General features: G+C 38.3%; 2 protein-coding genes across 2 annotated transcripts in view; one reads left to right on the forward strand and one right to left on the reverse strand.

Moving 5' to 3' along the window:
• Positions 1–4,466, reverse strand: part of LOC100367086 (uncharacterized) — a 30,052-nt gene extending 25,586 nt beyond the window's left edge. Inside the window, exon 1 of the mRNA XM_085499756.1 lies at positions 4,360–4,466. Coding sequence (XP_085355882.1) covers positions 4,360–4,434 — 75 coding nt within the window. The 5' untranslated portion in view covers positions 4,435–4,466. The remainder of the gene's footprint in view (positions 1–4,359) is intronic.
• A 3,766-nt stretch (positions 4,467–8,232) lies between these two features.
• Positions 8,233–22,783, forward strand: LOC100367234 (uncharacterized). Its single transcript, XM_078013062.2, has 11 exons — positions 8,233–8,434; positions 15,531–15,690; positions 16,741–16,923; positions 17,076–17,260; positions 17,640–17,799; positions 18,420–18,537; positions 18,779–18,938; positions 19,945–20,089; positions 20,637–20,802; positions 21,009–21,199; positions 22,660–22,783. The coding sequence occupies exons 1-11, from the start codon at positions 8,348–8,350 to the stop codon at positions 22,695–22,697; spliced, it is 1,593 nt and encodes a 530-aa protein (XP_077869188.1). The 5' UTR covers positions 8,233–8,347; the 3' UTR covers positions 22,698–22,783.
• The last annotated feature ends 861 nt before the right edge of the window (positions 22,784–23,644 follow it).

A 23,644-nucleotide genomic window follows, 5' to 3' on the forward strand; every position in this document is an offset into this window, starting at 1 on the left:
TACTTATTATATGTACCCGACGATAAACCAACTTGAACAAAATACAACAGCAACGTTAACTGCATGATGGCAACGACCACACATTGGAATGTTTAAAGCCGGTAAGACATTATGCTTTGGGGGGAGTTATTCGCAGGATTATATGAGGGCGTTTTATTCTTATTACACGTAACTGACTTTAATTTCCATGGTAACCTATTCATATCAATTCAATCATGGACCTTGGTGCAGGATTCAATATATGTCGTTGTTTTATAGTTCAATGTCCACAGCGGCTTAATCAACCAAGCTTAATCTTTCGGATGGCGTACGTATTTGTTCGGCTTAGAGATCTGATAAAACAAAACCACACCCCCTAGCCGCGATCTTTTAAGTGGTCATGTGACTCATCTCTATGACGACAAGATTATTTTTAACGCATGTGCAAGAAACCTGAAAACTCTTTTTAAAAAAACTCGGTGCTGTTCGTCCCGTTTACTTGGACTTGACCTGTGACGACACGAAATTATGAGCGTCTCTCTATCTCACGGTAACAAAGTGGAGCCTTTGGAGAAGACAACGGACAGCATTAAAAACACGCAAAACAGGGTAAGGAACTCCACCACCACTTTATATAAATGATTTAATTTCCCTCAATCTAATTCCACTCAAGTTAATTCCAGAATACCGATCTAGAAATGGCATCCCCATCAAACTGAAAATAATATTATTAAGTCTACATTACAACACATGTTTGCCTAGAGAGGGCATTAGTACTGAACAATTAATACCACTTATAGCGTTTTCATTATTATAATAGCACGCACTGTCGGGTCGTCGATGAATAAAGTGATTAATAACGAAACGGTTCACGAAGAAGTTGGTGTATTGTCAACATACAAAATGAAATTAGACAGCGGTCCGGTCACTGTACATTTCCACACACCAATAAATATTAAGCAGTGAACATACATTAATAACTGCATTTATGAATTTATTCATGAACATATATTTTTTCTCAAAATAATATCACACTGATCGCTTATTAAACCGTCAGTACAATATCATCTAAATTTTCGACATACGTACACAAATCATGTTCATTATTTTAAACTGAACACTAATGCTGCAGAAATTACAATTATGCTCTGTAGATGAATGTGTATATTATGTGAAAAAATAAAATAGTAGTTTGGAGTATATTGGTTCTGCTTCATTGAATACAAAATGGAAAAAGACAAAAAACTCGTGAGTAACCTTACAAGCATGGTGACTGTTATGGTTAACATTCTAAACGCTCGTAGCCACGCACGGCTCGTTCCCATTCAAATAATCACCATAATTGCAATATTTCGATGAAACCATCCACATTCGCATCTGTTTACTGATATGTCACAGTACTTTTTCATCACTTTTTTTGTTTAACGCAGAACATTGTTTCGAACCAATTTGAAAAGCATTGAATATCAAAATGACATCGTTCCGAGGCTCCGCCCAAAGTTATAGTATGATAATGGGATAAAAATATTATTATATTAGACCGATATAGCAATGACTGGTGCACATGCGCACTCTGTATACACATATTTCTGCAATAGAATTTCACCAACGTTTAGATAATGAAAATGTTTTACATAGTGGTGTCAATGTTATTTGACAGGCGAACGGTTACTCACTGCTGCAGTGGTTTTTTGGAGCAGAGTTGACGTCACCGTCACTTCTTCGATATGGACTAAAACATCATAACTGCTTTTGATATTTCCAGTGGATGTCACATTGTGTCGTAGTGTGCAGCTGTATTTTATTCGTTGATATTTTGTAGCTAATTTAGAATATAATATAATATAAAGAGTTAACCGTACGCGTGTTGGAATAAGCCCAAATCAAGCCGAGGGCGTTCGACGCGTTACGGATTATTCCCAGTGGGAAAGTTTTTTTTTTTCGTAGCTTGAACTCCGTTTTACAATAGAGGATTATTTACGAGTGCCGTTTGAGTCCCTGCATAGGTCAGGGTGAAATTAAAGACCTATATAATGTTCATATTGACAAAAATGGAATTAGTCAACCGCATGCCTTTGTGTATGACAATATTACCTCCGCCAAGAGGTAATATTATCGGAAGCGTTGGTTTATTTGTTTGTTTGTTTGTTTGTTGGTTTGTCTTTTCGCAGGATAACTAAAAAGTTGTACATCGATGTTCACGCAATTTATAGGAGAGGTCACCCTTGATATAAGCACAAATACATATTTGATGTTGGTATAACTATGAATACAGTTGTGATAGAAACAACAATTTCGGGGTGGACTCGAACGGTTAGTTATGCATTCTCATATGTGTTTAAGAAAGTTAACGTTGTTCCTAGTACGGACCAGTCAATTAAATTGGGACGAAGATTCAGATACGGCTGCTATAGAAGCAACTATTTCGGGAATTGTTTTATTTATAACTACAGATTTTCATGAAGTTTTATGTAGGTTTCGATGCAATGACCAAGGTATTGAATGATGGTAGAGAAGTGGATATGGTTGCCATGAAAACAAAAATGTGTGGAATGATTTTTCAACTCAACAATATATTGATTGTTTCAAGGTAAATTTTAAGCAAGGGTTTCTCTTGGAAACAAGCTTAGTTTTGCCCGCAACATCATTGTCAATTTCTCGATCGACAGACCTGTGTTGAAAACAGCATGTTAGTTAAATCGCTCCTCGCAGAGAGACATATGTCAGTTGATGTTTGAGATATCATATCAACATCTTGGATACCCATAGCCCGACAAATATTATCATAGCAACAGCTCAACAGATATCTATCTGTATACAACCACGATGAATAGTAATTGGTCTCTATTATGTGATATTGGCTTTATATTAACTCGTTGAATACACTGTGCGTGATGAATGGACTGTAATATCACTATGATTTTTGGTCCATGTCAATAGTATTTTGCATTCATACCCACCTTAACAGATAAGTGGGGGTCTATACAAACCCATTTTTAAACAAAGATTTCGTTTGTCAGATGAATTTATATTTTATTGTACATCATTCATTTATCACGGTACAAAATTTAAGTAATATACTCGAAATTTCTAACTGGGCCGTTGAGAACCATGTGTTGCGAAGATACAATGCCCACCTTTGTAATAACTTCGCAAACATATGTTCAAATCAGTTATTTTGCCTTCCCAAATAAATGCAAGGACCTGGCGATTGTATTTGTTTTTCACATACCACCCCGGCATAAAACCTGTATGAGTAAACATACGTTATTGTGCGTTTCACCGTATGAGAACTCATCGACTTAGTTGTGCTCAAATTGGCCTTGTCAGTTCGAAGTAAACAGCAAATTTGTGTGGTGCATGGACGCATTCGGCTCGAGCCGAAAACACGATATTCGGTCCCCATAAATAATTTTAGTTGAAAGTCGGTTCCGATATGATGTAACCAAATGTATATGAAGGAACAGCGAATAACGTCGCCGTTCAATTAATTTCCAAACTGCTTTCCGAATTAGTTAGTTAGTGTTTTGAGTCCGTTAGAATTGTGATATTCAGGCTAAATAACCCAACAAAGAGTGTTTTCTAACGATAAAAATATGTATATTAATAATATTGCAGAACATCGCGTGTATGGTCATAATTGTCCGCCAGTGACGTCAATCTTCACTCGTAAATAAGGTTATGTACAGCAAGACGTGATTCTCAGATCGAGTCGAGGTTTGGCACCGATCAAATGTACGCCATATGAACAGAGTTTCATTCGATCCAGCATGCACGCCTGAGAACAATAATTAGGAATGCTTACGTCAAACATACCATTCGAATAACGTCCTGCGAGCTGATAGCAGAACTAATTCATTGACCGCGGCCTTGGCCCTTTATTTTAGGGACAGACTTCATATCCAAGAATAGTCCTCGTTTTCAGGCTTTATTCTATACACAGTCAAGGTCAACAGTATTCCTCGTAGTTCATTTACATGAACCTTAGACTATTCGCAAATGTATCTTTTATGAAGGTACGCAAGTCACCACCTTCCACGGAGTAGGTATGACATAATGAACATGGAAGTAATTACAAAACTGACTAGAACATTTCAATTAATCTCGTCATAGTTTGAATTATTTAAAATACAAGTTTTGAAAGGCATGTGAGGAAACCGTATTTTCAAATGAGAACACCGGTTGAGAACGAATATCTAACAAATGTTTCAGATGAAGTTACCCAGTACTGTATAATATTGTATTGTGTTTCCCTCAGGTCATGGCTGGGATAGGGATACTCAATACATCAAAGATTTCTGATAAACTTCGTATATTTGAGTATCCCGAAATGCGTCGTATTTTCATTTCACGTACTCGTAATATGATAAGTGAACTCACCTGTTGACGATAACATTGTTGATTCGGTGGACGGCTTAGTATTACGTAAATTCCCTCACCGCTTATGTTGGACATATCTCTTGCGATTCGTTTTACATCAGTCTTAGTGCAGCGACTGACGATAACTGTTGATGGGACAAACACGCTCGGTAATATTCAGTGGACTAGCCTGGGGGATTAGTAACCTTTCTTGTGATTGTGTAATGCTTATGTTGTTGATGCTATAAGCATTCGCATATATTATTAGACCACATTGTTTAATAATTCCCAAATGAGACACACTATCGGAGAAACAAGTTGGCGATCGTAACAATATACATTGTATTAGACACTCCGACGTGGTGGACAAAGACTTAATCATGAAGTGAATTGGGTAGACTCTCTAATTATGCCCTGGGCTTCCTTTGGGGTCAACCCACAGTCATCTTCCCGAGCCAGCAAGTATGCATACATATCTCATATTATAGAACGATCATTCAGTTTATTGCAGTAATGAAACGCTTCAGTTGCCAATTCACGGGTGATACGTAAGGGATACTAGATTCCATGATACACACACACGGATAAGGATAATACCCCAGCTCTAACAATTGCCAAGCACGTGAAAATTGACAATCTTTTGACCTTTTGGCAGCACATTGCATAAAAAAGTGCCGCTTAGGTACCAGTGAGATGTAAGACTATAGTGGTGTTCACGTTAGAGATCTCGGCACGTGCCGAGCGTTGAGACCGGATCGATACGAGCTAAAACATGTGCGTGAACGCTCGAGTCGTTTCGAAATGAACTCGATTTAAAATTAAAGAGTTGGGATCAAAACGTGCTGAGATCAGTTGTCTGAACGCTCGCCGTGAGCCGAACTCACGCCCTCGGTGGTGAACTTAAGAGAATATATATTGATTTCTAAAGTATTCCATGGCAGCTACGTTGTTCTATGCCGGTAAAACAACAAATAATCCGTACATGTTGCCAATTTACACGAATGACCATCGTTGTGGCTTGATTGCAAGCCCCCGCCACGAGTAAATGTGAACGTTGAAGGCGACGCACCTTTATGACAGCAGTCAGTTTCTTCTTGCAATGCTACATCTAAATGAAAAATAATCCGACTCGTCACAAAGTTTGGGTCACATCGACAATGCGCCATCACATCACGTAATATATCAGTACATTTGTTTTGCACGAAATGAGCTCATTTTGAGGTGTTTAATTCGGATTGTCCTTAAATTCTGTTTTCTTTTTTCAACTGAACCGAGAACACTGTTAGACAGGTGCGTGCCGTTGTTTATGTATATACCTACATAATATTTGTTTAAGTTGGTCTTTTGTCAGATTTCCACAACCTAGGATTAGTGTTTGATATATAACTCACTAGTAGATACAGTTACACCTGACTGGAAATCATCATAACAGCAACGGTATTGTGCGTAGTCGGGTAACATGACTGACCCTTAAATATCTTGTACACAGTCGTAATGTACTGCTGTTATGCACTGGTGTGACTTTTACTTACAACTCGGTGTAGTCTCTGTGGAAATTGGTATACAGCATAAACAACTGTGGAGTAAATGACATGTGCGATAGCTGGTGTATACTTAGTATTTATTATCGGCCACCACAGTCTACATGGACACAAGGATTGGGTGATTTACTGTTTTATCAACATTCTGTATTTGCTACCCTGTTGTACAGGGCTTGTTCACACCGATACGTTCACATTAAAAGAGAAAATATGTTGCCAGGAAACATCGGTAGTTTTCCCATATACGGCAGTTCAACACTATTGCTGGCCCCACATATAAATCTGTGCTGTTAATTTCACGAGGTATATGTATACAACAGTTATTGTGCGTTATGAGGTGTAGATTGTCTTGAAATCGACACGTTTCTTGAAAGTTTCTACCACTGTTATCATAGTCATCACATGTCATATCGTGTATTTGCTATATATGAACGATTGCCTGATTTATGCAAATCGCAATGTACCAGGTAATGCGTGGTACAATAACAGCACCCCATTTGACATCGTCTTCAGTGGCCTGTCCGTCAACTCTAGACGAGGCCATTACATCGGCGGATGTGAGAGGCGTGATCGACTTGTTGAAAAGCAGTGTTGAAAACACTATCAAGAGCTACACGGACACCTGGATATCGATACACAGTCGGTATGTCACCTGCGTGACAGAGATAATCTTATCGCTTGTATTTTAATAGTTGATATTTAATCATTTAGTGATGATGTATATTTAAATAGTTTAAGATAGGGTTAGCTCTAGCGGTATTTTCATTTCGAAACAGGCGATTGAAAAATTGCCATCTTGTCGTACTTTGTGTATGATTATTTATATGGTTATGAATATTTCTCAGTATTGACATTGTCTTAGGCAATATACGTTAGTGGTAATACTTATATATTAAATTTATTTTTAAAACAAAAATGGTTTAGCCACTGCTGTCAACAGAAACCAATACAACTTGAAACACCCGGAGAATCAGTGCCTAGCATTCTATTTTCACTTTAACATGAATTATTGATTCCTGGGGTGTACCATATAATCAGTAAGTGACATTACAGTTACAGTTACAGTAATACACCCCCACACAACCCTCTCTCAAAAGCCGGCCACAGACAAGCAGAATAAAATCCGTCCGGATATATTCGGCTCAAATCCGAAACTTCCCAACACTAAGCGAATAAATCGGCACACGCTATATGAACCTATCCCCAGAAATGTCGTTGCATAGACTGTTAAAACAGGTTGCCAAATTGTGGGAAAAGTGGTAGTTTAGGGAGTGAACTTGAAGACCATGGTTTAGGTAGTGAACTTGAAGACCATGGTTTAGGGAGTAAAGACAATGAAGACCATGGTTTAGGGAGTGAATTTGAAGACCATGGTTTAGGGAGTGAACTTGAAAATCATGGTATAGGGAGTGAAGACAATGAAGACCATGATTTAGGGAGTGAACTTGAAGACCATGGTTTAGGGAGTGAACTTGAAGACCATGGTTTAGGGAGTGAAGACAATGAAGACCATGATTTAGGGAGTGAACTTGAAGACCATGGTTTAGGGAGTGAACTTGAAGACCATGGTTTAGGGAGTGAACTTGAAGACCATGGTTTAGGGAGTGAACTTGAAAACCATGGTTTAGGGAGGGAACTTGAAGACCATGGTTTAGGGATTGAACTTGAAGACCATGGTTTAGGGAGGGAACTTGAAGACCATGGTTTAGGGAGGGAACTTGAAGACCATGGTTTATGGAGGGAACTTGAAGACCATGGTTTAGGGAGGGAACTTGAAGATCATGGTTTATGGAGGGAACTTGAAGACCATGGTTTAGGGAAGGAATTTGAAGACCATGGCTTAGGGAGTGAATTTGAAGACTATGGTTTGATGAGTGAAGACAATGAAGACAAGGAGCAGACGATTATATTTTATGTACGTGGCTTGAAGGGTACGTTAAAATAATGGCTCATCGTTTTGTGTTCACTCAGACCCAATAATCGTTTTGTAACCCCTGTCATTTTATACGGCAGACACTGCATTCTGAGCGTAATAAAACAACAGCTAACCGGTGTTATCATCAACATTGAAGTAACAACATAATAACTTCCCTTTCTCTATCGCTTGCACATTTATTTCTGCACGTACATCTTAAAGGTTTTATCCATGATCACAGACAAAAGATACAGTTCTTCGTGTTCAATGCTTTGTATAGCATGGGTCAGCAATTGTCTCACAAGAAAACATATCAGCATGCCTTCGATTCGTGTATGTCGCACAAGTTAACCACTGGGGCGCAACAACCCTCGCATACGGTCTCCAAGGAGACGAGATTAGACAAAAATGCAATTTACGCATGCGCACAATACCTGTCGCCGTATTATTACATTCGATTGACTTGTTCCCGCCTTCAAGTCATTGGGGTATTTGATATTTCACAATATCGATGTAGACTTATTTATCGCTCGCGAAGGCTCGAAGAAGTACCATGAGCAACACACTACGTGGCGAAAATAAGGTGCATCCCACCGAGGAGACTCCATACAGTGCAGAGAATGGGAATGCAGGAAAACAGGTAGTGGTTCCGTTGTAACAAATGAGACACCATTCTATATAATATATTGATAATATCATGTGTTATTTTGCATTTTGTATTTCCTCGATCCAGATCATTTTTTTTTTACTTTAACACACGAGGAAACGAGTCTATCTGTTAAGATCTTGGAGTAGATGTGCGCAATATTATTTGTTGATTTGCAGTGCTGCTTTCATTGATTTGGGTATTCTGGGAGGGGCAAACAAAAATGCCCTTTGAAGACATTTTGTAATTTTTGCCTTAGCACTACACTCACACTGTGGACGACGGACACATTAACAATCGCGCTGTTCACGGAACAGTTCACACTGCTAACAAACAGAGTGATCAATGATTTGGCTTGCGACTGACTATTACATTTAATTGCTGTAAATAATGACTACAATATTATATTATTATATAATATATCAAATAAAATAATCTAACTTGACCACGTGTACTGTGGTTTGGACCGTATCTGCGCGATCGTGCAGTGCAACGTGGAAAGTTATCAATTACTCTACCAAGTGTGTCTACATCCGCGAAATGCCACTTGTTATATGGCTGCTTTGCGATATAATTACCGGGTACTAAACGAAAAAAAATATGTAAATCTGTCGCCCAATGGCCACGAACAGCAGTTAAGTTCAGATGAACTTAGCTTACGTTCCCGTGGAAGTGTTACAACTATTTTTTCATGGATATAGACTTTCATTTTTGTTAATCAGTTAATATGTTCTGAGGTTACGATATTGAATCCACCGCCATTGGTAATAGATACTTATAAGGGAAATATATATACCTCTTTGTTGTTTTCGCTGGCCATGAAATTTATGTTAGACAACAGCACTGTGACGTTGCTAGATTTGTGTTTGTTGTGTCGGGGTGATGAAAATAATGAAACATAAGCAGCATGAAACGTGTTCAAGGAGTTTTAACGCGAGAAAATTGGACATCTTTTGATATTCAATTGGAGTCAGGCGCTATAAACGAGTTTTTATTGGTTCACTACAAGCAACGTAATTCCATTGTTCTCAGGATTATTATAATTAAATATTATTAAGAACAGGGTTAGTGAACATCTAGAATGTATGCGACGATCCATTCGATTGTTATCACTTCACCGATGCATGGATACGTTGATAGTCATATCTCATTACTTATTCAGATTTATGCAAACGTCACGTGCACTATGCGATATCATAATTGTCTTATAAAAATAAGTTAAATGGTCCGTTCAAATGCTTACATGAGAATTTCCCCATAGTTACGCTATCATGTGTTGACTATATCAATCAAATCTACGGTCCGTCAACCTAGGCTTATTAGGGGTTGCGGATGAAGAGAGAAAATGACTCATAGATTCCACAAACTAACTATACGTGAATTTTGAAGAGTTTAACGTTGCTTTAATATTCAACTGTTACATAAGTTAAGCCATAATTTTTAACCAGTGTATGTTTTAGATTAAACAGATGTATTTCATCTAAGGATTTAATTAACACAAGGTATATTTATTTTAACATAGTCGACGAAAGTTGTCAAGTTTTGAAAAAAAATATGGTTAAATGCGTCTAAAAAGTCTCGAGTCAACAAGGAAGGAAAAATATTTATCAAGTTCGCCTTGGATGAAAATCATTATATGATACAAATTTGTAATAAGCCTCGCTCTTTCAGTTCATCAAATCACCTTCTCGAGGGGTTGCTTATATCGGACAATCTGTCTCGTTTTATGGCTGGTGGTTTCACGCACTGAAAAGCCAAAATAAGCTCCGAGCTCAACTGCAAATACTACCTTTTGTTGTACAAACAATAAAAGTATTTGTTTACTTTGATTGATACAGACACAATTAACTTGGCGTAACTCCGTGGCGTCCAAAGTCACTTTGGATTGAGATTAATCTCTATGAACTGCAGAGAATCACGTATTTCTGTCACGGCTGATACACCTGCGGGAGTTGATCGTATCTTTGGATGGAACGCTTCGTTATGCGTCTCCGAATTCCACCCTTAATCCACTTTAATGCGACCCTGGTGTAAAACCCGGATCATAAACTTGGGAATTCGCGTGACGAAACATTCTGCGAGAAAAAAAAGCAGATTTTGTAAGTGGATAAAAACCTGCATACGGCGTTAATGATAGAGATGGCGACCTTTTAGAATGTGTTTCTTGTTTTATCAACAAAACATAAACAAGACATGATATTATGGTATCAACGGGCAACAAAACTATACTTCGACATTTGCACAATTATTCTATATTGCCGGGACATCGAGTAGTATGACGTGGGTGTGGCGATGAAAAAGGTACCGTTAGTGTGTCGTTAGTGTTACATCATCGTTAACACCTGCAGTCCGACGTGGGAATAGGTCAATGTCCACTTAACAAACTCCTAGATCTAGCGTCAAATAGATGGCATTGTTAAGTATATATTGATTTTCGTCGCCCTGTTAACTGTCATACGCTGCTATTAAACAGTACTTGAATTATAACGTTTTTCGTACCATGACTCGACTCACCTGAAATAAAAAACACACATCGTAGCAACAGGCAGCATTGCGTAGACTGGTAACGATGGTCGCTACCGTCCCCGAGCAAACTGATGATTTATTGATTGTCCAATCCAGCGCAATACATGTATTATCGGTGACACTGCCTTTGAATATTGTTGACCATGACAAGAATAACCATTATATAAATTTCACAGGCAGGCGATTTCTTGGTAATCAAAATTCCATTTTCCCGTGATATTGCGGTGCGTTGCGATTTCGGTGACATAGCACACGCACGCAATTGAAGACAATGAAATAGAACAACATTTAGTCGTTGACTGTATCTAACCTTCTAATTAATGAGAACAACTAACAATGACTGAATGAAGTAGCTTTTTTTCTAACCATTCAAATTCCGATGTATATAGTGTAACAGAAATATTCTCTCAAACGGTCGTAAATACGAGATAATGATAAAACGATGAAAAACTTCCGCCAAAAAAACACACATTATAGGATGAGCCGTAGACGATATAATTCGAATAATTCCTTCACATTGTAACTTGTGCTGGTGTGTCATTAAAATGGTTGAATACATTTCTTAGAATGCCTAATGCTTTGGAAGTTCAACAAAATCCATCATCGTCAGAAGAAAAAAAATGTGGTCAACGGAGTGGAGGTACCGCCCTGAACCTCAGACAACTAATAATTGTACTAGTTGTCTGAGCCTGAACAAGCAAATGTCAAAACGTTGTGTAAACACCACGGAGTATTTAGCGAGTGACATTTAGACACCCATACTAAGAATAGCGATTAACCTCTGCTGAGTGTTATGGTCGAAGCCATTTATTAAATTAAAAACTAACTGTACATTACCAAATTTCACCATGAAGTACATAATATTTGTAGGATGTATTTGTAATACGTGGTATATATACATATATAAGTGGTTGTGCGTTTCCTCACCGCTGCGAGCTTTAGTTGTAATCGTTTACAGAAAAGAACACGACGATGTATTCAAGTTGTGTACGCGGTCAATTGCCCATATCCAACACAACGCGCCCGGCGTCCGGTGACCACGATACACGTAATTCAATATATTGTTGTCGTTATTAATTGTGCGTAAAATTGCCGCCCTTATGTCGTCTACTGAACGTGACATTGTGTTTAAGTTGTAGATTACGGCTCATACCAGGAGAGATAGCGTACTCCTTTCTTGTTTATGTTGTGTGTGAGGGAAGCATAAATAATGCGAGATCGTCATCTTATATTACTACTGACAGGGGCAGAGCGTGTAAAGGGAATAAGCGTTCCTTAAATCGTGCATACAGCCACCTATAGGCACTTGTTACATATAAAACATTAAGCATTTAGTTTAGAGTCGGCTGACGTATCTAAGCACAACTAGAGTATGCGCTTGCCAGTTGAGAGATTGGTATTCAGAGCATACACACGTGATTAATTATGCAGGCCCAGAGGTAATGTCGCTTTGATTTGTTATACTTATTCCGTAAAGACATTATGTCACGTGCATTATAACATGGGAGTGTATTTACCATGGTTACTCCACTCAATTCTGCTTCTTTGTTCGACTGTTTACCTATGTGACTGCTTATACCGTCTCAGACTGTGTACATATATACATATATCGGTATATATATTGACTAGAAGGCATTGCAGGCTGCATTATACAGTATATAAAAACGTAATATGTAAGCGAAGGTACCTGACTACTGACCAGTTTTGTGCCGGGATACCACGTTGGTGTCAATCGAGTTGTAATGCATATAATATACATGTATATAATGTACTTTCGTTTATGTGCAAATATTACTCATTGGCGGCGGCGGTCGGTGTCGTCATGCCGCGCCGTGTTCGTTCGATGTGGACACTGGTTTGTCCGCATAGCAATCCAATGCGTGTTGCACGGAGAGAACTGCATATAACCGTGATGAGGGTGTTTATTACTGTTGTCATTTTCCGCATCATATATGTTTACCGTGCCAAATGATGTAGCCTACTATGACGTAATCACTGAACTATAACTAACCTAAGGAAACTTAAATGTGCCAACGGATAGATAGATATTGACAGATATTAATGCCATACCGATATCGTCACATTTGTAAAGTGGGTAAATAAATTTTGTGTTATTTGTGACACGTGCAGAAAGCGCGGGGGGGGGGGGTGATTGACTGCCATTCGCCGAGGTCATACCAATTCAAGTCTGCTTGCGTGTTGGCGATATGAAAACCGTATAACAGTCTGACTAGGGACAATGTCGCTAACAACGGTAAATAATGATGGAGCCCATCAGTCCCGTGGGAGGGCACTGAAATTTATTGATGCATGTGTCAATTCATCGTGTGTACACAAACACGTGCGTATACGTAATAAACATAAATTGAGTGTTGTATGTTTCATCGCCATACCAAACGAAAGTTTTCACCGATAATCTAAACGTACCGTGACTGTTACACCTTTATAGAAATAATATCGCATATTCAAGGATCTCCTTGGAGAATGGAATGTCTTCAAACGTGCTCCGGCGAATAGATCGGTGTTCGTGTACTACTAGCTTCATGGCCCGAGATTATCTCCGTGATGAAAATAATTTAAAAAAAAATAAAATGTCGTAGACCAATGAACATAGTGCACGAATGCATACTCTTCTCCTGGAAAATTAGAATACATCCCTAGTAATGCATGGCTGTGAGGGAGATCATACAATTTTTAATATATCTATTTGTTTCAATGAGAATAACTTCATAGAAAACCTACGAAGATATGTGCATTCCTGTTTGGGTAAATACTAGTAAGAAACAGAATGTTTCACAACGGATTAGATACTTTGTAGTTGAATTTGATTTACTAGATACTTAACCCGAGTAACGGAAAATATCGACTGAAATGCGTCAGGCAAACATTATCAGGGAGAGTATGTGTAAGAACTCTTTCATTTTGGTGTGAAAATGTTTTCTGCAACGGACAGGTTGTTTCAGATCGGGATTAGTCACCGGTGCCTAATTTGAATGCCCTGTCTCCAAATTCATTGACTGGTTAATAATTAGGAATGTCAATAAACCAGGGCTATGTGAACATTCTGAAAAGAACCGACATTATTTGAATGGTTTGAATAGCACTTCCTCACACTGGTTGTGCTCTTCTGGACAACCGTTAATTAACTTTATCAACAATTTTTGTCTTTTTTTAACGACATTTTTTTTTATCTGCCTCACGTGAAAAAGAGAGACAATTTCAACACTGTGTGATAGTGACAATTTAAACTTGTGTGGTAAGAAAAACTTTGCATTATTAAGCTAGTCTAGATTTGTTGAGTGTACATGAGACCACAGACATATAGAACACACTGACCCAGGTAGGAGGCACAGTGTGTAAACGCAGTGACATAAAAAGTAATCAGCTAAAACAAATTATGGTTGACAATTTTGACCTACGTGTTTTGAAATGTCTTTAACATTAACTTTGTCAAAAGTAGTGTTTATGTTTACCTAATTATTCCCTCATATTGGTATGAATCATTTAAGAGCAATCGTTGACAATATTTCATGTGACGTATAGACTAAATGGTTAAATACGCAAAAACGGGTTGTAAATTGTGGCGTTTTTATTCTAGCATTTAATGCTTTCAATCTGGTAAAGCGTTGAAACATTGGTCACAATAGACCATTTTCCGTTTACTGCGAGAATCACGCGTTATGCGTGAAATCGAACGTAAAACAGGACAAACAAAGGTCATAGCGTCGTAGAGGCGTCAAACATCGCGTGGGATTCAACAAACGCGAAGTATTTTGGAGGACATTTCCATGCTTAATAATGTGCTGTCCACATTTGATGATAGGCAATTTCGATTAAGTAAGGGTATTCGAAAGCAATATTCTTCTGTCGAAGATCGGCCGGTCGATGTGAATTACGAAATAAAGAAATTCTAGTTTAAAATCAAATCGTTCGACTTTTGTGGCAGACGTTCGACGCGCGTCTTTCATACATCTCGCGAGATCTCGCAATTGTACGGAAAATCACCTATTCCATTATTCCTGTAGTACAGTATATATAGTCTTGTCGTTGCGTTGCCGGGGAATCGTTTTAACTACATAACGGACATAATTATCGTTGGAGGTCTGCGAATATTAGAATTTGAGATTCGCTGTCATGTCAGCAATTTAATTAACGGGTGATATGTATACTAGTATATACGCGTTGGACTTGACTGAGCTGGTTGATAGGAATTTAGTTGATCACACCCACTGATTATGGCTATACCATGCTTCATTTATCAATCGGTTGATTGAGTACATACGTATAATAGGTTGATATTAGGTCCGGGCCGTTGCCAGTTAACACGGATATATCAAGAGATAAACTAATAATAACTTCTAATGTAGCTATACAACAACGACCATTGAGTACCAGTTGCCTCGTCTTTTTCAAAGCAGGTGTACTCGGTCAGGTCACCTAGCACTGGAATTGGACCAGTATTCCTAATAGTAACAGTAAATATACGAATATGGTTTTTAACTGATTTGAAATTACAAAGAAAAGTCTCAACAAAACAAGGGAATGTCTTTTAATTTAATTGCAGAACGGTAATATTGACGATGAAAAAGATGACAAAGATAAGAAAAAAGGTGGATTCATTCAATTCCTCAAGACAAATTGGAAATTGGTTGCCATCATTGTCGGAATAGCAGCGGCCATATTTATATTATCTATTATTATAGCTGTCGTCGTAGCAACATCAGGTAATGTCAACATTGTAATTTCTCTGATTTGAAAATGCTTGTAACGCCCCCTCCAGTGACAAAATATTTTAGCTACGTCAATATGACGCACATGTATAAAAGAAATTTCGTTTAACTTGAATTATTTAAAGCGGGAGGGTCGTCACCTGGGCATGCGCGGGAATTGAGTGTAAATCAACGATAACAACACAAGCTAACAACGCAAAGGCTCATGGCTAGACGCTTGTTTGTAAACAATGACACGATATGGCAAACTGACACATGCTCAGGTGACGACTCCCCCACTTTAAATGTGAAGTCGTTAATTATTTAGAAATGACTGTTTTGCCTGTCCGTAGAGGGCGCTTCTGGCATACTGGGACCGCAGTGCAATGATATGTAATTGTATTAGTGCGCGTGGAGTATCAGTTTTTGCTCTCTGTTTTATTTTTTGAATTCATTCGGGAATATTTAAAGTACAACGTGTTCAGTTGTGTATTATTTTTCATAAGCGCAGTCAGGTAAAACCCGTCACGTGACTGGCGAGAGATTTTTAGTCCGTCATTATTGGGATTTTTTATCTGTTTCTCCACGGCTTGTGCACTGTTTATGGGATTGTCGGAATTATTAGGTTTAGTGCTATTGTTGTGATTGTTATTATTATTTTCCACAGACAATGGTGGTAATAATAGTTTTACCAATCTTGACTAAACACATTATATATTTACTTTTAATTTTGATAACAAGAGACCATTGTTTAACTTTAGAACCAATACATGTAACAAGCCCGGGAACGACCGCTTATGAGCGTCCTGTGTTGTCTTTTTCTTGGCAATAAAGTTGAAGTGTGTTGTATTTATCACTAATTTATAAATAAATCACGAGTTATGTTCGTAGAAGTGACGAATATTCTCTGATTGCTCGTATATGTAGTGTTTATTGGACCATTTTGCTGATAAAGACAAACTATGATTTATTCGAGGAAAACAGTAACAAAGTTACTAGAGGGCGCGCCTTATTTGAACTACACATTTTAGTCATTTCAAGTAAATTGTATTCTCTTTCACCTAGGCGACACAGTGTCACTCAAAACTTCATATGACTATTCAGAGGTTATTCACAAGTCTATACTGTTCTACGAAGCACAGCGTTCTGGTGTGTTACCGGAAACCAACAGAATACCATATCGAGGCGATTCTGCGTTAGATGACAAGGGAGTGAACGGAGAAGATTTAACGGGAGGCTGGTATGACGGTGAGTGGTGACGTCACCTGAGTAGCTAATTATATTTGAATTCACTACATGTGCTGACATGAGTTTACAAATCAATTGTGTCAACATTGAATGAATATATAATTAAGCACACTTATGCCTCGAATGATTGATATGTTGAATATCTTCCTCAGCCGGTGATCACATAAAGTCAACCTTCCCGATGGCGTTCAGTGTCGCGGTGCTCACCTGGGGTTATCTGGAATTTAAGGATGCGTACGAAGAAGCCGGAGAAACACAGAATATGTTGGATTGTATCAGATGGGGGACAGACTTTCTACTGAAAGCACACACAGCGCCGAATGAATTATATGTACAGGTGCGATGCGAGCATACTGCCATCAACGGCCACATGGCCTTTTTCTATTTAACGTGAATACAATATACATGATGTGTCGTCACATCGCATGTGTTCTAGATCCAGTGTAGTAGCGTTAAATCAACATGTGAATTTATCGTTTACTAGCAAAATGTTAGTGAACATGGTGAATACGTACGCCTCATGAATAAAACAAGTTAACGTGAATTCGACGGCTATTATTGTTGGCACCTAGAGAGGTTATTGACTTAGGCCGGTAGATGATCATTTCTGTCGACAACAGTTCAAATCATCAAAACATCGATTTAAGAATTTTACTATTAACAAGAAACGTCCAAGTCCAAGAAACATAATAATTTGTTACTTGTTCAACAATTAGATCGCGAAGAAATCGGTTGATCATGGATATTGGGGCCGTCCAGAAGAAATGACAATGAACAGGACTTCATTCAAAGTGACCACGGAAACCCCTGGAAGTGACGTCGCTGGGGAAGTATCGGCCGCATTGGCTGCTGCGTCGATCATTTTCGCAGATTCAGGTAATATTTTACTGAACGATTTATCTAGTTACTTAGATTGCTTTATTGTCCATTAAGTTATTGCTCATAAATACAGAAAATATATCAAGAATATATACTGGTAGGCACCGTGACTGTTACGTTTTCACATAAACCATTCTTAACGTCACTAAATTTAAAGGGCGGTGATCGTCGCACAGCGCGTGTGCGAATTTCATGTAAAAACAAATGTTTTACCCGCGTTGTGTACGTCGCTATGAGTCCCATGTCAAACAGGACGCGACGCGATGACTACCATTGCGAGAATTGACACTAACATTTTAATAAGCCAGTTCATTGTTAGGCTGCTATTTTGTGTTTACCCATGTACCCATGTTGTGACTGTGTATCAAACTACTAGTTTTTCAAGAAGTTGTATATGATTTAAATTCAAAATTACTAAGTGCAAAACCAACAACGGTAAAGACGACGACGATTTCACGATAACGGCAAACCCCCTACTTTCAGCGCCCTCGTATGACTAATTAAACTATTAATTTTGTTTTTATCTTAATGCTTATGGTGAAACTGAAACTACGGTCTGTAATGTTGATTGGAACATTGTAATTGTCCGACTAAATATTTAGTTTACTTTAATTCAGATCCAGATTATGCCAATCAATTGCTAGATGAATCCAAAGAATTATTCCACTTTGCTGACAATTATCGTGGATTTTACAAAGACTCTTTCCCTGACATTAGTGAAGCCATCTATATTTCGTAAGTCACACTAAGTCGACAATATCACATTAACGAACGAAACCTCGTACACTAGTTATAATTCGTGTAATATTTCTAGAAACGTGCAATAGTTCTCAATAATTCGAACTGTCTTTCGGTTAGACCCGTGATTTTATTAAATTTTAAAAGTGTGCTAATTAAGAACAAGTCATATAATTTGACGTAAGTTTACATAAACAATATATTTTTACATAAATAATTTGCCACCTGTCTATTACAGAGGGAGCAAATACGAGGACGAGATAGCATGGGCGGCTATTTGGTTGTATAAGGCAACTGGCGAGGAAGTCTATCTCAATAAATCGGAGAATGAGATACCGAACATGATTGGAGGACGTTCATGGGCGTTTGGATGGTCACAGGTTGACGCAGGTGTACATGTATGTTCGATTTTTAGTTGTTGCTATATTCCCTCCCTCGTCGTTCGCTCTACTGACAGTGTACAACTTTCATAAAACTAGCGCCCTCTATCGACGGCGCAAACCTCGAACACAAAATGGGTGAAAGTAATATCATAAAAATATTAATATAGATGCCATTTACATTGTATAATCAATGATTATAATTTGCATTAATTTGCGAGTTAACATTGTCAACAAATAAACTAAGATAAATATCACTGATATTACTCTGATATTATTATAGTTCATGTTCAAGTTTAATCCTTTTTTTACAAATTCACACAACTTGTTCCACATGTCAATATTACTATGTGTAGCTCATAAATTATTCACTGCTGTCGAGATTACAACAAGACGTGTTTAGGTTCAGTGACGTGACATTGATAGTATTCTTTGATATTTGCCGTTGGTGGCGTACTATTGCCAACTTGCCGCGCATGGTCGTATATTTGCATTCCTCGTCGACCAAATCTTTTTAACAAGAAATGAGTTTGTCTTACGTTGTTTCATCGCTTTAATTACCAGACCATCTCCTGGGCGGATCTTGTTTAGCGTCTGACAAGTACTTGTAGGTCACTTTAATAAGAATACTATACCAATGCGCACTTGTTGATGACGTACACTAGCTTATTCAGCCTCGCACGGCACTACCCGGGCCGTTCGGCAAAGCGCCTCAATTTGTGCATCGACGTGACGCACATGCCGGGACTAACGAAACGCCTGCCTGGTTATCCAACTCACATTTGTTTGTCGTATACAACATGAAAGACTTTTGAGTGTTTGGAATTTGTAACAATTCGTTAGGACAGGAATTGCACAATGAGCGGCTTACGATGTGTTACTATGGAAACATGTCGGATATGATTGAAGGCTACAGCGACAAGTGGCGGGTCAACCCCACACTCCACTCAGGTTCGACTCACTCCTTTCAGCGTTATTCAGGGTTGCCATTGTAATTATGGAACATGCATCTCTTTCGTTTCAGACACTTTTGTACAACTTGACTGGAAACTCGTACTATAAGAAGAGAGTGACGCGTTATGTAGACGAGTGGTTGCCTGGTAACGCTATGCCATATACACCCAAAGGACTAGCGTTTCGAAATTACTGGGGGTCGCTTAGATATGCTTGTAAGTTTGTCAACACACTTAAAGATATACTGTAAAATACGTAATTCTAGCTGCAAATAATTTTCGCTGAAAATATTTTGTGTGTGTTTGTTATGGGAATTATTTTCACTTGGTTTTGATGAGTTGAATGTAAAATGGGGGGGGGGGAGGGTTTATTCGCTGGATTTTATTTTCACTGAATCATCCCTCGGCGAAAATAGCGAAAGTGAATTCCAAGCAAAAAAAATTTGTTACTGTAAAAATACATAATATATGTAATTTGAAAGAAATGATTGGTCAATGCTATGAAGGGTAAGGTAAATCAGAGCACTAATCTGATTCCCGACATTCCAAATTCTGGGACAACTAATGTGTGCAACATGTAAGCTGCACGAACAATGCGCGGGCAAGGTGCACTGCCTACCGATAATTTGTTGTGTTCGAAAACGCTCATGATTTAGTGAAATATTGTGTTGGGAATTATATTGAGTGTCCCATACATTCCGTATGATTCCCGGTGTTTACGGTTTTACAAATTATAACACGCGACTTGTTTCATCGTCCTCAGCGTCTACTGCGTTCATTGCATTGGTCGCAGCTGAGAGCAGGGTACGCCGCACACCGTACCGACAGTTTGCAAAAGATCAACTCCACTATATACTGGGAGACACGGGGCGTAGTTACGTGTGTGGATTTGGAGAGAATCCTCCAGTTCAACCTCATCATCGAAGTAGGTGGGTGTAATTCAAGTCATTTATTCGCTGACAGACACAGCAGACAAACAGATATGGCTGAAACATACGCCACGAATTGTTATATTGAATAAAATTGTTCATGAAATATACAGCAAATTATATATGGTGCTTACAGGGGTCAGGGGTCAGTGAGACAATATTTGCATATTGTTAGGATAATCATACTAATGAGATTATATCCACAGTTCTTGTCCTGATTTGCCAGAAAAGTGTGCGTGGAATTCATTCGGCAGCCCTGACCCAAATCCCCAGATATTGTATGGTGCTTTGGTAGGGGGACCTGACGAAAATGACGATTACGAAGACGCCAGAGCTGATTACTACAAGAACGAGGTCACGTTGGATTACAACGCCGGCATGCAGTCTGCCGTTGCAGGTAGTCAAACTTGTTATGCCATATCTTTGGGTATTCGCTATTCATGAACAAGTATTTGATAAAACGTTACGAGCACTGAACACGTGCCAACGCACCTGTATCATGCCGCGGTCATTGCTGACTAGCCGAACTTATGTTTCTACACGGAAATTAATACTCTTTTTTAAAAAACAAACAAACTTAAGTTGATTTTAATCATAATGTGTGAGATCGGTGTTGGGAGCCTGAGGATGCCGACCTGCAGCGTATTGACGATGCGCACCACAGGGGCTTGTCGACTGAGCGCGAAAGCCCCTTGTCGAGAACGAAGTTCGAGAAGGGAGGACACTCTACCACCAGAGTGACGTCATAGCTTTACAATTATTCGAATTTAAACAGTAATCAATCATTTACCTTAGAAAAAACAACACAAAAACTGAATACAGTTAAGTGCTAATCTATTCAAACCACCATCACGACCAAATTCGGCAAATTAGCGACAAAATACACGTTTTCCCGAGTCTGAATGACTACCGCTGTATGTCAATTGCCGGCCGCAGCCATCTCAAATGCATGCTTGGTCTTGATTGGCTAATAATGTGGGCGTGTCTAAGACCGCTTATTTCAAAATTCCGTGTACTATGGCTGCCAGCACTATGGAGTCGGTGAATTCTGGTAAGTTTCCATTGGTTTCTTGGTGAGCAAACGGTACATTTTTATGTAGAATTGACACCTTTATTCTTGTTATCAATTTAGTTTTGCCCGTGCCTGCTTGGCCTAAAATAAGAAAGTTGTGGCCCTCATTTACTGCGGTCACAATGTTTTCCTCTACAGTTGCCATGTTGTTTAAAATCAACAGTGAGTTAAGGGGTCTTTCACACACCCACTTTATTAACCAATTAGAAACAACCCAACAATGACTGACGTACAGCGGTAGTCATTCAGACTCGGGGAAAACGTGTATTTTGCCGCTAATTTGCCGAATTTGATAGTGATGGTGGTTTGAATAGATTAGCACTTAACTGTATTCAGTTTTTGTGTTGTTTTTTCTAAGGTAAATGATTGATTACTGTTTAAATTCGAATAATTGTAAAGCTATGACGTCACTCTGGTGGTAGAGTGTCCTCCCTTCTCGAACTTCGTTCTCGCCAAGGGGCTTTCGCGCTCAGTCGACAAGCCCCTGTGATGCGCACGACCCACCACCGATACGTTCCGTCTATATATAAAAGCGAGGCTTGGAACGCAAATAATAAGCTATGGCCGTGGCATGTGTGATGGCAATGATCAATGTGCGTTGAGTGTTACACCAACGTGCTCTATGTACATGTGAAAATATTAACGTTTACTGTCATTACTGTTTTACCATAATTAAAAATTAGTGCACGTACATTTCGCTTGTGAGACTTATATTTGGTTCTGAAGAAATTGCAATTCTACTAGATTTTAACTAATTGTTTTGTCTAATTCTTTATTATTTAAAGGTTTGCTGCATCTTGCTTTGACCGACCAAATGCCATGATGAAACCACCTAATATCAATGGAAATGCCATTTACAGCAGATGCCATGTAATATTGCAATTAAAACTGACAATGTTTGTTTGTAGGTGCTTTGTCAGACTTGCCAAATTGTGTTTTATCATAATACTCAACTTTTATTTCGCACAAATAGCCCTGGATACAGCTACCAGTATTAAATAATTTGAACCGACAGCACCTTCTGCCCTTTAAATTCCGTCCTAAGAGCTGACAAATATAATAACGTTTAAACTTACTTATAAGCAATAAACTGGACTATTAACACTTCACGTTAGAATTACATTACATTGTTTTCAAGTTTGTTTTTCCTATTATTTTCCCATCAATATTATTTAAAAATATGCAAAACTATAACTAGACAGTTTATTATAGTATATCCGGGGTACCTTGTATGTATAGTATATGGTGTATATATATAGTATAGGGCGTGATAACGTGAAGAATCGATTCTTATCAGGATTGCGAAAATAACTTCGTGACATACTAAGAGTAGACGTTCCATTATCTATGCCTAATGATACATAATGTATATACGTGTTATGTGAGGGGCGTTAGAAATATATTTATCAATATTACTTTTTGCTAAACACTTCAGATGTACGTTTCTTTTATATTTGCGAACGATAACTATTTCCAATGTACTAAGCATTCGATCGACACATGATGCAGTAACAAGTCAGTTCATACTCGTATACCAACTTCCTGTTATTTACACAAGGCTTTTACAATTCCTTTATTTTTATAAAATCGTGTTGCGGCACCGCGTGGAATTACTTCAACTTTATATATATATATGTATATGTTTTTACTATACTTTGTAAACTTGCAATAAAATGTAATAGTTTGAAAAAACACTTTCATGGGAATATCAGTTTGTTCGGTTGATTTTTTATATCATTGAAAATACGTTTTTATAGTGTAAAAATAATA

This window comes from Saccoglossus kowalevskii, chromosome 1 (assembly GCF_978046115.1).
Source record: "Saccoglossus kowalevskii chromosome 1, keSacKowa6.1, whole genome shotgun sequence".
NCBI lineage: Eukaryota > Metazoa > Hemichordata > Enteropneusta > Harrimaniidae > Saccoglossus > Saccoglossus kowalevskii.